The sequence below is a fragment of the Puma concolor genome, chromosome B3, assembly GCF_028749965.1.
Source record: "Puma concolor isolate L17-30 chromosome B3, mPumCon1.1.hap2, whole genome shotgun sequence".
In the NCBI taxonomy this organism is placed as follows: Eukaryota; Metazoa; Chordata; class Mammalia; order Carnivora; family Felidae; genus Puma; species Puma concolor.
This window is the reverse complement of record NC_141672.1, coordinates 27,821,469-27,835,476: the sequence shown is the minus strand read 5'-3', so window position 1 is coordinate 27,835,476 and position 14,008 is coordinate 27,821,469. Positions and strand designations below refer to the sequence as shown.

Below are 14,008 nucleotides of genomic sequence, written 5' to 3'. Positions count from 1 at the left end.
GTGACCTGGCTGAAGTCGGACGCTTAACCGACTGCGCCACCCAGGCGCCCCCAAAACAGTTTTTGAATGGAGGAGGGGAGTTTAGAGGATTCCACAAATTCTGTGCTTTCCTTCCTGCTTTGCTTCCATACTGGTGAAGTTCCTGGGACAAGCAGCTCAGGTGCAGCTTCAGTTCATGTTATCCAGTACCTTCTATGTGTCTAACACGGGAACCCTGCCTTCACACAGACACTCGAGTTTTAGACAGGTTGTTACCATTGTCTCCATTCTCACTGAAAAGCATTAGAAGTGTGGCTTCTACTTAAGAATTCATTGTCAGAATAAAGTTAATCTATATATGTTTCAGTGTGGTTAAAAAAAAAAGCATATGCTTCTCTCTTCATCGGTAGGCTATGAAATAGTACCCAGAATTTCAGATTTGGCGAAGAAGTAGAGGCTCCCCATCCCCCCCTCTTTTTTTTTTTTTTCTGTCATTAGAGCTTTTTATAAATCTTGATTTCATTAAGAGGGAAGTTCAAGACTCAGTGCATCATGTAGATTTCAGTATGTGTTAGGAGCAGTATTTGCAAACTTGGTCCTGGGGTGGCTAGTAGGGAATTACCTCTTTAAGATTGTGGCTAATAAAGAATTTGTGTTGAAGCTTTCTGACCTCAACAGGCTGAAATTTGATATGTGAAGGTCTAAATCAGGAGGTCACAAACCTAAAGGCTCACAAGGACATTCACTGAAAAAGTTGCTCTGGTGGAAGCTGGAGATCACATGTGCCACTTAAGGGCATTTACTATTCAGTGCCTGCAACTCGTTGATATGTGGTGGTGCTGTGGTCTGAATGTTTGTATCCACCCCCCCAATTCATATGTTGAAATCTCCCCCCCCCCCCGCCCAAGGTGATGGTATTAGGAGGTTAGGTCCTTGGGAGGTGATTATGTCATGAAGGTGAAGCCCTCATGAATGTGATTAGTGCCCTTTTATAAAAGAAGGCACAGAGAGTTTCCTGGTTCCTTTCACCATGTGAGCACACAGCCGGAAGCTGCAGTCTGTCTGCCTGTATCTTGATCTTGGACTTCCCAGCCTCCAGAACGGTCAGAAATCTATTTCTGTTGCTTATAAGCTACCCAGTTTATGGCATTTTGTTATAGCAGCTCAAATAGACTCAGACAAGGTGGTATTCCAGATCTTTTGGTTTTTTAAGGTTGGCTGAAAATCTAGGTTTTTACTGAGAAACTTACTTCTGTTTTAATTTTAAAACCATTTCAGACTTCTAGAAAAGCTATAAAAATAGCCCAGAGTTACCTTTTGCCTTTCATGGAGAGACCCCATTCAGGTTTGGCCAGTTATCCTAATAATGTTCTTTATAACAAAAGGATCTGATCCAAGATCACATGTTATATTTAGTTGTCATGTCTCTTTAGTCTTCTTTAGTGTGGAACAGTTCCCATAGTCTTCCCATGACTTTTATAACCTTTGCATTTGTGAAGATTACAGGCCAGTCATATTTTAGAATGTCCCTCAGTTGAATTTACCAGATATTTTTTTCATGCTTAGACCCAGGTTCATTATTTTTGGCCAGAATAGCACAGAAGTGATGCTGTGTTGTCATTGCATTATATCTGATGGCCCACAATAACTATTTAGTGGTCTTTTTTTTTTAATTAAAAATTTTTTTTAAATGTTTATTTATTTTTGAGAGAGAGATAGAGAGACAGAGCACAAGCCAGGGGAGGGGCAGAGAAAGAGGGAGAAACAATCCGAAGCAGGCTCCAGGCTCTGAGCTGTCAGCACAGAGCCTGATGTGGGGCTCAAACTCATGGACCGTGAGATCATGGTCTGAGTCCGACGTTTCACCAACGGAGCCACCCAGGCACCCCTATTTAGTGGTGCTTGACCACTTGATTAAGGGGGTATCTGCCAGATTTCTCCACTATAAAGTTACTTTGTTTTTCCCTGTGTAATTAATAATTATGTATCTTAAGAGGAGATACTTTGAGACCATGTAGAGTCTCATTCCACATCTAGTTTTTACCCAGTGATTTTATTTTATTTTTTATTTTTTTATTTTTTAATTTATTTTTTAATTTACATTCAAGTTAGTTAGCATATAGTGCAACAGTGATTTCAGTAGATTCCTTAATGCCCCTTACCCAGTTAGCCGATCCCCCCTCTCACAACCCCTCCAGTAACCCTGTTTGTTCTCCATATTTATGAGTCTCTTCTGTTTTGTCCCCCTCCCTGTTTTTATATTATTTTTGTTTCCCTTCCTTTATGTTCATCTGTTTTGTCTCTTAAAGTCCTCATATGAGTGAAGTCATATGATTTTTGTCTTTCTCTAATTTCACTTAGCATAATACCCTCTAGTTCCATCCACGTAGTTGTAAATGGCAAGATTTCATTCTTTTTGATTGCCGAGTAATAACTCCATTATATATATATATATATATATATATATATACATACACATACACACACACACACACACACACACACATACCACATCTTCTTTATCCATTCATCCGTCGATGGACATTTGGGCTCTTTCCATACTTTGGCTATTGTCGATAATACTGCTGTGAACATTGGGGTGCATGTGTCCCTTCGAAACAGCATTCCTGTATCCCTTGAATAAATGCCTAGTAGTGCCGTTGGTGGTTGTAGGGTGGTTCTATTTTTAATTTTTTGAGGAACCTCCATACTGTTTTCCAGAGTGGCTGCACCAGTTTGTATTCCCACCAGCAGTGCAAAAGAGATCCTCTGTCTCCCCATCCTCGCCAACATCTGTTGTTGCCTGAGTTGTTAATGTTAGCCATTCTGACAGGTGTGAGGTGGTATCTCATTGTGGTTTTGATTTGTGTTTCCCTGATGATGAGTGATGTGGAGCATTTTTTCAAGTGTCAGTTGGCCATCTGGATGTCTTCTTTGAAGAAGTGTCTATTCATGTCTTTTGCCCATTTCTTCACTGGATTATTTGTTTTTTGGGTGTTGAGTTTGATAAGTTCTTAATAGATTTCGGATACTAACCTTTTATCTGATATGTTGTTTGCAAATATCTTCTCCCATTCCATCGGTTGCCTTTTAGTTTTGCTGATTGTTTCCTCCGCTGTGCAGAAGCTTTTTATTTTGATGAGGTCCCAGTAGTTCATTTTTGCTTTTGTTTCCCTTGTCTCCGGAGACGTGTTGAGTAAGAAGTTGCTGTGGCCAAGGTCAAAGAGGTTTTTGCCTGCTTTCTCCTTGAGGATTTCAATGGCTTCCTGTTTTACGTTTAGGTCTTTCATCCATTTTCAGTTTATTTTTGTGTATGGTGTCAGAAAGTGGTCCAGGTTCATTCTTCTCCATGTTGCTGTCCAGTTTTCCCAGCACCACTTGCTGAAGAGACTGTCTTTATTCCATTGGATATTCTTTCCTGCTTTGTCAAAGATTAGTTGGCCATACGTTTGTGGGTCCATTTCTGGATTCTATATTCTGTTCCATTGATCTGAGTGTCTATTTTTTACCCAGTGATTTTAATATCCATTGATGTTTCTTGCCTGAATTATTACTATGACAGTTGTTAAATGATGATTTTCTAATTCCATCATTCCTTTTTTCTTTTACTATTTGGCATTTTGCTCCAAGGCAGAGCTGTCTCTTCTTCCCATTTATTTATTCATTTATTTATACCAGTAAGGATTCCTATTTTACTTAATGGGTTATGATGCTTTGCTGTCAGGATTTATTTTAATGTCATAGTGTCTCAGATTTGGCCAACAGGAGCCCCTGTAAGCTGGCTTTTGTGTCCTGTCATTTCTTTGGTCACCAGATGTTTCAGGCTCATCTTGTTCTTTCTCTGTCCCCGCTCTGGAATCAACCATTTTCTCCAAGGGGCATTGATTGCTTTTAATGGAGAAGAGTATTTAGGAATCAAGATGTGAGAGCTAGATAAACTCATTGCTCTGGGGTGTCTCTGCTCCAGGTCCTTGAAATGGGCAGACCTCAGAAATCTATGTTTGTTATGTGTTCATGTACACATATACACACTGACATCCATATTTACTTTCGTAAAATGTTTCCATACATTGAAAAGCAAGAATTTATACTAATACCTCCCAATTCTTCAAAACTACAGGGTTCATTCTAGTTTTTCCCTTTCCTTGTTTTTAGTCTCTCTTCTCCAACAGTGAGAAATCTGACTCCCATTATCTCTAACATATTTATATACTCAGTTCCCTTTTGTGTAGCCAATCTCTCAACCACCTTGGCCACCGCCCCCCTCAGATGCCCTCCTTGTGTGGATTTTTACCCCTATGAGGCCGCCACGCTACACGGATAACCTCCTTGTACTGCCTGTGGGCTGCCTTCCTATCCTGTCCATCTTCCTTACGTAAGCGCTGGCTGCAGGAAGGAAGGTCTGATTTTTAAATGTTGGCCAAGTCATTCAAGTTTTTTTTTTTTTTAAGTTTGTGGGTTAATCAGAACTTGATTAGTAGGCCAGTGGGACCTTTGGTCTAGACGATACGAAGGAAATGTTGGAAGATGGTGACCAGAGATGGAAGTGGTCTGTTTAATAGGGACTTTGGTGAGAAGCGTGGTATCTTCCTGGCTTAGCAGGAAAGATGAGCACACACACCTACGTGGTCTTCCACGTTCTCCGTCAGGCTAAGGAAATAGTGTAGTTTTTGGCTCTTTTGATAACTTTCCATTGAGCTTAAGTTTTTTTGTTTTTCTCTAATTCTTGCTTCTTACACTCTTTAGAGACCCACTCTGTGACACTAATAATCTTGTCCTTGCTGGAGTTGAGAATATAAATTCCTCAGTGAGAAGGATGATTAGGAGGAAGAAAACTTACTTTTTAGAGATGCAGTTCTATTGAAAAAAAGGGCGTAAAAATGACAGATGTGTGGAATACCAGGTGACTCAACCGCCAGGCTTTTGCCAGGCTTTTCTTGTTGACCAGGTTAGATCAGATACTCTTACTGAGAAGAGATGAAAACCCTCTTTCTCTGAAGCAGAACCCTTTCCCTCCCTCTCAATCATTATTCTTCTAGGGGAGAGGATGGCAGGAGGTATATCACTGTGAGGTAATGTCTGGATGAGGCAGGCAGCCTCTGTGGGGCCGCGTGGGTCCTCTGTGCATTTCAGAAGGATTCAGAGAATGATGGTCTCCTGCTTGGTTGGAGAATGTCTACAGAAGCAAGATTGGGATACACAGGCAAGGTTTACTCATCATGGAGTGGCATGGTTAGAAGTTAGGTGGTAACTAGTGGAAGTTTCTGAAAAAAATCACAGGTCCTTCTCACACACAGATAGATGGTCATCAAGCCCTTGTCTCTTAGCCGTACATGCCTGGTCAACATTTTCTCTTTGTCCACATCCTTCTTCCCGTCTTCATGTTTGTTTATTTTAATTTTGGGTTTTTGGCGGGGGTTGTTTTTCACTTCTCTTTCTTTGGCTTTTGTATATTTCTAGTACAGGGAATTAGGAAGAGATAGTGGGTGGGTGAGAAGAAATAGAGAAGAGGAAAATTTTTAAATGCTGCCCTTTAATGTGGTAAAAATTCATGTTGACTTCATAGTCTGAGTAAGCATATGTAGATAATTTGTAAATCATATGAAAATAAACTTGTGGCCGTCCAGGATTTTTTTTCACACACTTGGATATGCCTCTTGGGAAAACCACTTTAGTGAGGGGTGATATGGTTATAGTGGTATGTAAACAGGGGTTGATATTTACCATAACCATTCGACTCGAGTGTCCTTTTGTTGATGTTGAACATCACTGGAAAGTTTTCTCTTTCCCTGGTTACTTCCTTCAGAGGCACGTATATTTTATACTTTGGTCTTCTTTTGACAGTAGTCCAGGATATCAAATTGCTGCTCTGTTTTTAGTGGGTTCCATGTTTAATCCCTCTGTCTTTTGCCTTCATTCCAAATTCAGGAATTAGTCTCCTACGCTATGCTCATAGTTATGTTGTCCTGCAGACCTAGGTTTTGTGTGCTGTTAATGTTGCCATTATTGTTTTCCTAAAATGAACTTTATAGGTCAGTTCTGTTATTTCTATAGACATGTATTTTAAATATACCATTCTGCTGTCATTTTATTCTTTTTGCTTAATAGTTTCCATAGAATGCTATGGTGCCAGCACCGTATAGGCACCCCATAGGTGTCTTGACCAGCAAATGCTCTGTCATCCACAGCGTCGTGTACACAATTTCCCAGGCATGGGTAACTCTGTTTTCGTTTTTCATCCTTCCTGTTTGTCTAAGGTTCTATCAGAGAAACAGCATCTTGTGGTTAAGAACATGTGTTGTGGAGTCAGTGTGATGGGGGGGGTGGGGGGTTGGAATTTATGTATTTATTAAAGTTGTTTTCTTTGAACTTAACATTACGTATGGAAATGCAACACATTATTACAACAGCCAGATTTACAAACAGCAATATTGTGGGTGAGAAAATAATTCAATTTAGGGAGAAATGATTGTTTCAACATTTAACCAGATGTATAAGAGACAACAACATTGTGACTAAGAGCATGCGTTTTGAATTGGACAGCCTTGATTTTGTTACTGGCCATGCTGTTTTTTAAGTTTTAATTTAAATTCCGGTTAATTAACGTACAGTGTAATATTAGTTCCAGGTGGACAATATAGTGATTCAACACTTCCATAATCACCTGGTGCTCATCACAAGTGCACTCCTTAATCTCTCTCTCTCTCTCTGTTTTTTCCCCTTACCTGTACAGAAGCCTTTTGTTTTGATGAAGTCCCACTAGTTTATTTTTGCTTTTGTTTCCCTGGCCTCAGGAGATGTATCTAGAAGTTGCTATGGCTGATGTCAAAGAAGTTACTGCCTGTGTTCTCTTCTAGGATTTTGATGGTTTCAGGTTTCACATTTAGGTCTTTCATCCATTTTGAATTTATTTTTTGTGTATGGTGTAAGAAGGTGGTCCTGTTTCATTCACCATGTTGCTGTCCAGTTTTCCCAAACACTGTTTGTTTAAGAGACTTATTGTTTCCATTGGATATTCTTTCCTGCTTTGTCAAAGATGAGTTGACCGTGCTATTTTGGGTTCATTTCTGGGTTTTGTATTCTGATCCATCGACCTATGTGTCTGCTTTTGTGCCAGTGTTATACTGTTTTTGATGATTACAGCTTTTTAATACAGCTTGAAGTCTGAAATTGTGATGCCTCCAGCTTTGCTTTTCTTTCTCAGGATTACTTTGGCTACTTGGGAGCTTTTGTGGCTCCATACAAATTTTAGAATTGTTTGTTCCAGCTTTGTGAAAACTGCTGGTGGTATATTTTGATAGGGATGGCATTAAATGTGTAGGTTGCTTTGGGTAGTATAGATATTTTAACACTATTTGTCTTCCAATCCATGAGCATGGGATGCTTTTCAATTCTTTCATCAGTGTTTTATCGTTTTCGGAATATAGGTCTTTCACCTCTTTGATTAGGTTTATTCCTAGGTATCTTATTGTTTTTGGTGTAATTGTAAATGGGATTGATTCCTTAATTTCTCTTTGCTGCTTCATTATTGGTACGTAGAATTCTTTGCAACAGATTTCTGTTTGTTGATTTTGTATCCTGAGACTTTACTGAATTCGTTGATCGGTTCTAGGAGTTTTGGGGTGAAGTCTTTTGGGTTTTCTATCTATAGTATCATGTCATTTGCAAATAGCAGAAGTTTGACTTCTTCCTTACTGATTTGGATGCCTTTTATTTCTTTGTGTTGTCTGATTGCTGAGGCTAGGACTTCCAGTACTAGGTTGAAGAAAAAGTGGTAAGAGCAGACTCTCTGTCTTACTCCTGACTATAGAGGAAAAGCTCTGTTTTTCCCCATTGAGGATGATTATTAGCTGTGGGTCTTTCATATACCGCCTTTATTATGTTGAGGTATGTTCCCTCTAAACCTACTTTGTTGAGGGTTTGTATCAAGAATAGATGTGGTACATCCATTTGGACAAGTGATTTTGGACAAGTTACTTAATCTTTCCAGGTTACATTTTAGTTTTTATGTCTACCCTAAAAATCAGATATAATATTACCCACTTCAGAGAATTGCTTTAAGGAATGAATTACATATTATATATGAAACACCATGGGAGTGGGCACTTATTAAGCACTCACTGTTAATGATGTCACCTTCCTTTTATTAGTATCACACTGATCCTGAGTTCAAGCCTGTATTTCCTTGAACCCCTGTTCCTGGCATTTAACTTGTGTCTTTTCTATCAGGTTTGCAACCGTGCGATATGATCAAGGAGCCAAGAACATTCGGAACCAGTTCATGCACCTGACAAACTACAGTGTGAATAAGAAGAGTGGAGACTATGTGAGGTACTGGCTGCATGTGAGCCGGGCGCCAGGAAATCAGTTTCACGTGCAGGTGCCGGAAATGTGGAATGTCAACTTGTTGCACTCCATTTATCTCCATGGAACTTACAGGAAGCTGTCATTTAACGTAGTTTTGAGGCATATCTGCTATTGCTTCTCCGTTGCTTGCCCAGTTACGGCGTCCCCTTTCTCTACCAAAATAGGCCTTCCCACATTTCGTCTTCACTGTCTTTCCTCACTTGACTTAGGGGTGGGAATTTAATAGGCATATGGAACTTTTTAGAAGACAAGAAATGAGGTCATTTCAGCACTTGGCAAAATGTATCAAAAGCTTAAAAAATATTGGTATCCTTTGACCCAGCATTTCCATTTCTAGGAACTTAACCTTAAGAAATAACAAGAGATGTGCGCACAAGATCAGAGAGAAGAATGTTCATGACTGTACATTGTCAGGTGGAAAAAGCAGGTTACCAGACACTACTTTCAGTTTAAGTTCTTTTTTGAATCTATAAGATAACTAAAGCTGTTTATTTTTGCTGAGGGAGAGAAAATGTAAACTAGGAGGATATATACCAAAATGTCAACAGCGCTTAACTATAGTGGATGAGATTATGGGTGGGTGACTTCTGTTTTCTTCTCTGCACTTTTATGTATTTCCTAAAATTTTCTAAAATAAATGCTTGTATGATCAGAGGGAAGAAGAGTTAGGAATAAATTAAATGAAGAAAGAAATGAGGCCATCTCAGAGAACGATTCAGTGGAAGGGAGTACCAGCACAGCTGTGTGGAAACATCCCTTCTGCTCTGTTTTCTTTCATCCTGATAATTTTGCCAGAAAGTGGAAAAATAAAAAAGAAACCCAAACAGTCACTTTCTACTCAGACTAAAAATAGGTGTCTAGAAAGTCCAAGGAAAGAAAGAAAAAGACTCTGGAAGTGATGGCATAGTTGCCAAGGCTGTGTAGATTTCACGGAGTGTCCTGTGACCAGTGTTTTGGAATTGAAGATACCCTATCGTTCACCCTGGAAGATGAGCAGACATGCACCCAACTGGTGGGTGGTGGGGTGGTGGTAGGGAATGAGGGGGCATCTGCAAAACACAGTTTTCCAGATTGCAAGACCTTTCCAGTAGTCATGACAGTGTACCCCATTTGGCAGTCTGCTGCTCTGGTGGTGGGGCACTTCGCTGATTTTATTGTCGCTCTCACGGATTCTGCCTTCAGCGATACCTCAGAGGGTATCCAGAAAAGCTGTGTGGAGAGCTACCACTAGAGAGGAGAGAGCCTGCTTCAGATGCTAAAGCAGTTCCATGCTAGGTTAGCTCATTAGAATGTTATACTACATTAGTTCACTAGCCAACCAAGACTCAGTTCTGGTCTCAAAATGGGATTAGAAGTTGTTTTGTGGGCTCATATGACTTTCACCTCAAAGACTAGGTTAGTATCCCAAACGTGTCATTCTGTTCATGTATTGTGGCCACTCTTAAATTGTTTACATCCTTTCACACATTGCTTCCACTCGTGATACATAATAATTGTTTGCTTAGGGAAGAATTTGCTGCCTTTTCCCCTGCCCCCCCCATAAGAGAAGCTATATGCATTTTCATTAAAAAATAAATCAGTGGTAGAAAGGGATATATGACAAAGGGACTAAGAATAGGTGCTGAGGGAGCACCGCGGGAGGGAGCACCTTTGCAGGAGGTCCGCAAAGGGAATGTTTTCCTGAAGATTAAAAGGACCAGTATTTGTAAAAAAAAAAAAAAAATCTGGTTTCTACAGCCAGGCCTATTTGCATGTGTGACTTTGGTCCATTCCTTTGTTTTAGTTGTGATGATCCAGAAGTGGAGGATTATGGGAACAAATGGAGCATGAGTGCCATGCTTAGGTATCTGAAACAAGAAGGTAGAGATACAACTGGTGAGTACCAGGCCTTTTTCCTTTGTGATCTCTTTTTTCTGTATAACCTCACTGTGCCTCTCAGCATGCATCATTCTCTCTAATTCTGGTAGTGTCTCTGAGACTTCTGACAGGGTCGTTGTTCTTTTTGTTGTTTTGTTTTTAAATTTTTTTTTTAATGTTCATTTATTTTTGACAGAGAGAGAGAGAGAGAGACGGAGCATGAGCGGGGAGGGGCAGAGAGAGAGGGAGACACAGAATCTGAAGCAGGCTCCAGGCTCTGAGCTGTCAGCACAGAGCCTGACTTGGGGCTCGAACTCACAGACCGTGAGATCATGACCTGAGCCGAAGTTGGACGCTCAACCGACTGAGCCATCCAGGCACCCCAGGGTCGTTGTTCTTGATGTTGATTTTTCCTGCCCTATAGAAGATGGAAAACAGGCTTTCTGTGACGCCCCCCCCCCCCCCCAATCCCTTTTCTTGTTTCTAGTTTGGAAGGCATAACTTTGTCCTTTAACCCTTAGTGAATTTATCCTTCTTGAATGTTGAGCTGCGGACTGAAGTACTGTCTTCATATTGGCCCTGAGTTCAAATTTTTCAAAGTTTTTTTAAAAAAATTTTTTTTTTTTAACATTTATTTATTTTTGGGACAGAGAGAGACAGAGCACGAACGGGGGAGGGGCAGAGAGAGAGGGAGACACAGAATTGGAAACAGGCTCCAGGCTCTGAGCCATCAGCCCAGAGCCCGACGCGGGGCTCGAACTCACGGACCGCGAGATCGTGACCTGGCTAAAGTCGGATGCTTAACCGACTGCGCCACCCAGGCGCCCCAAATTTTTCAAAGTTAATCTGCCTCACTCATGTTGAATTGGGGAATGAGCAGTGGCAAGTCTGAGTACAGGGCTTGGAATCAAAATGGACACTCCTGGCTGAGCCTTGAGCAGAATGGGAAACAGTGTGCAAGAAGGCTTAGCTCAGTCCACAAAGGAGAAGGGCGATGGAGAAGCCTGAGAAGGGGGAAGTAGGGCTTCTTTTCCATTCCATGTCTGTCTTTTGTCATAGGATGCCACTTCAGTACAACCCCTGCACCCACATTCTTGACTGTGTCACCTTATTCATAGATAATGCCGTCTCCTGGAGTACCTGTTTGCAAGACCGCCACCTGGAGACTTTTTGGAATGAGCACATGTGCTTTTACAATCACACCGTGTTCCAGAATCCAGTTTTTCTACTCTGTACATTATAGTGTCTCTTCCTTCTTCTTCTTCTTCTTCTTCTTTTTTTCTTTTTTGTAGCATTGATGGCCCATGTGGAAGACCTGATTATTAAGACTATAATCTCTGCTGAACTAGCTATTGCTACAGCCTGTAAAACCTTTGTTCCTCACCGCAGCAGTTGTTTTGGTAAGGAGACTCACGAAGCTTAATATGTTGTGTGAAAAGGGGCTTGGGAAGTTGGGAAGGGATCCTGGGGTAGAGAGGCTCTGTGATTCTACAGAAGTAAGAATGTGTGTGCGTGGCGGGTTTTTCTTTCTAAGCTGAGGTGGCATATGAGGGTCCTACTAAGAGGCCAGTGGTGAGCTTAGTTGGAGGTCCCCTGAGGACTCACAGGCTTTCTGTGCGGGAAGCAGGGATTGGAACTAAAGTGTGGGTCTCTCTGTCAGAGTGCAATCAGAAAAAGCCTGCAATGGACTGTACAGGAATCCAGCTCTAACAAATATATTCCAGAGCCCCTTGGCAGCCAGACTGGGAACCGTTCCAAGAAGCTCTGGCTGGTACCAGTGTGTGCTTTCTCCCAGTTTCCAATGACTCCTCCTTTTTGTTTTAGTCTTCTTTCTAGTGGGTTTCTGCCCACCCTCCCTTTTTTTCCCCTCCTCTTCCTCCCTCCCTCCCCTCTTCTCCCACCCTTAACTCCCTGATTGCACAGAGAAGGAGTAAGAAACAGTTCACAACTCCTGGATCAGGAAGCCTGTTGCCTACTGACCCACTGGCTATGACTGGCACCGAGGACACCTGCGCACTTTGCTTTCTGTGTGGATGTGCACTGTGTAGTGATTGCCAGTGTGTCTGTAAAGTCAACTAGGCTTTCAGCAGGTGTTAGGCTTTGTTAGTAAAACACACTAGGGTTGTTGCTGGGGGGATAATGAAAGTAATACAGTAGTAAGGATATCAGAGTCATGGCTCGCTCGGGAGTCAGGGTAGCAGGAAAGTGAAGAACACGGACTTTAGAGCCTGACGGACGGAATTAGTGTGAAAGCCATTTGCACCCCTTACTTGTTTTCTTATTTTCAGCAAGTTACGCCAGTCCTGTTTCCTCCATTATAAAATTGTACTAATGACGGTACCGATCTCCCAAGGATACCAGGAAGATCAAATGAGATGATGTATGCCAAGCACTTGGCCCAATGTCTGGTCCTCAGTTTGCACTCAATAGAAATTATTTCTTTGCTATTTTTATAACTAGAATGAGTAATTCTTGATCTCTTTCACGGATTATCATAACAGTCTGTACTTGAGAGGCAGTAAACAAAGGGAGGTGTTGAGACCAGGAACAGAAGACCGTAGACAAACCAAGACCTGAAATTATATAAGAAAAGGAGAGGTTGTGGTACATTTTCTAAGTATAGACGTGTTCATGTCCTCTAAAACCCTACATGGCTCTTTAGGGTTAACTAGTCAATAGACACTTGATAGGACTTCCAGGCTTCTAAGTACCAGACCACAGCTGAATTTTCTAGAATTCAATTTCTCCTCTTACACCTTATAATCCAGCTCTACCACTGAGCACTCCATGCCTTTGTGCCTTGGTATAAATTCTTCGGTCCTGTCTGCCTGGCACACTCCTGTTCATATTCTCAGACTAAGCTTGACGTTGCCCCTTCTAGGAACCCTTGCTTAACAAAATGCGCTGTTGTGCCTCCTCTCTCATGCTGTTCTGTTGTGTCCTTTTCCTCTCATATTGTGACGTTTTGTTTACACATGTGCTTCCCTGGTCGTCTCCGAGCTTAACTTCTCGATTGTCAGTAGTCTCTCTCTGTCTCCCCTTCCGCTCTCATCCTCTTGTGGCCAAACCACACCTTACACTGACTCCCTGGACCTGCCAGGTCCTTCCCTTCTCCTCTGCCCTTTGCACCTGCTTTATCCTGCATCTGGAATCTTTCCCTTGTGTTCCTTTACTTAATAGATCACCGCCATCTTTTCAAGATGAAGTCAAGTGTCATTTCTGTGGTGAAGTTTTTCCTAAGTGTTCCAGTCTGAGTTAGCCCCCTCCACCCGCAGCTTCCCATGCATAATCTGCAGTGGTACCTGATTGTCATCTGGCACCCATTTATGTGTCTGTCTCCCCTCCTGGACTGGAAGCTCCCTGTAGACAGCAGCACCGTCTCCCTAGTTTCTGCTCCTCTTGTGCATAGTGGTTTTTTGCTCTTAGGAGATGTTCAAGAAATGTTTATTGAACATTGGTACTTGCTTTAATTGCCTTTTGGTGGCCTGATAGTAAGCTTCTTAGTAGACCTGGTTTGGTAAGGGCCTAGAGCTCTTAGCGTTAATTATAAACTGCTTGAAGAAGGAGTGCATAGAACATATCTTCCAACTTCAAAAACCTCATTGGATTAAAAAACTAAGGTTTCTTTTCCACATCTACTTGGCTCTTATACGAAGCTTAATTTCTTCGTATAAAAATCTTTGCTCTTTTTGAACAAATTCTCTTTGAGAATTTCCGGAACTTAATGGCAGTAGAGATTCCAATATGAAATAAGCAGTGACTTTCCCTGACTCAGTGAAATACCCCCAAGTCCATTTCATCATCT

General features: G+C 41.4%; 1 protein-coding gene across 20 annotated transcripts in view; it reads left to right on the top strand.

The window, feature by feature from the left end:
- TTLL5 (tubulin tyrosine ligase like 5) overlaps positions 1-14,008 on the top strand; it is a 289,561-nt gene that overhangs the window by 46,868 nt on the left and 228,685 nt on the right. For all 20 annotated transcript variants that reach the window (XR_015252163.1, XR_015252162.1, XM_086709211.1 and 17 more), the window contains exons 10-12: positions 8,209-8,310; positions 10,130-10,221; positions 11,496-11,603. Coding sequence is in view for 18 of the 20 variants with exons in the window: in XM_086709211.1 (XP_086565337.1) it covers positions 8,209-8,310; positions 10,130-10,221; positions 11,496-11,603 (302 nt within the window). In the remaining 2 variants the exon portion in view is untranslated. The remainder of the gene's footprint in view (positions 1-8,208; positions 8,311-10,129; positions 10,222-11,495; positions 11,604-14,008) is intronic.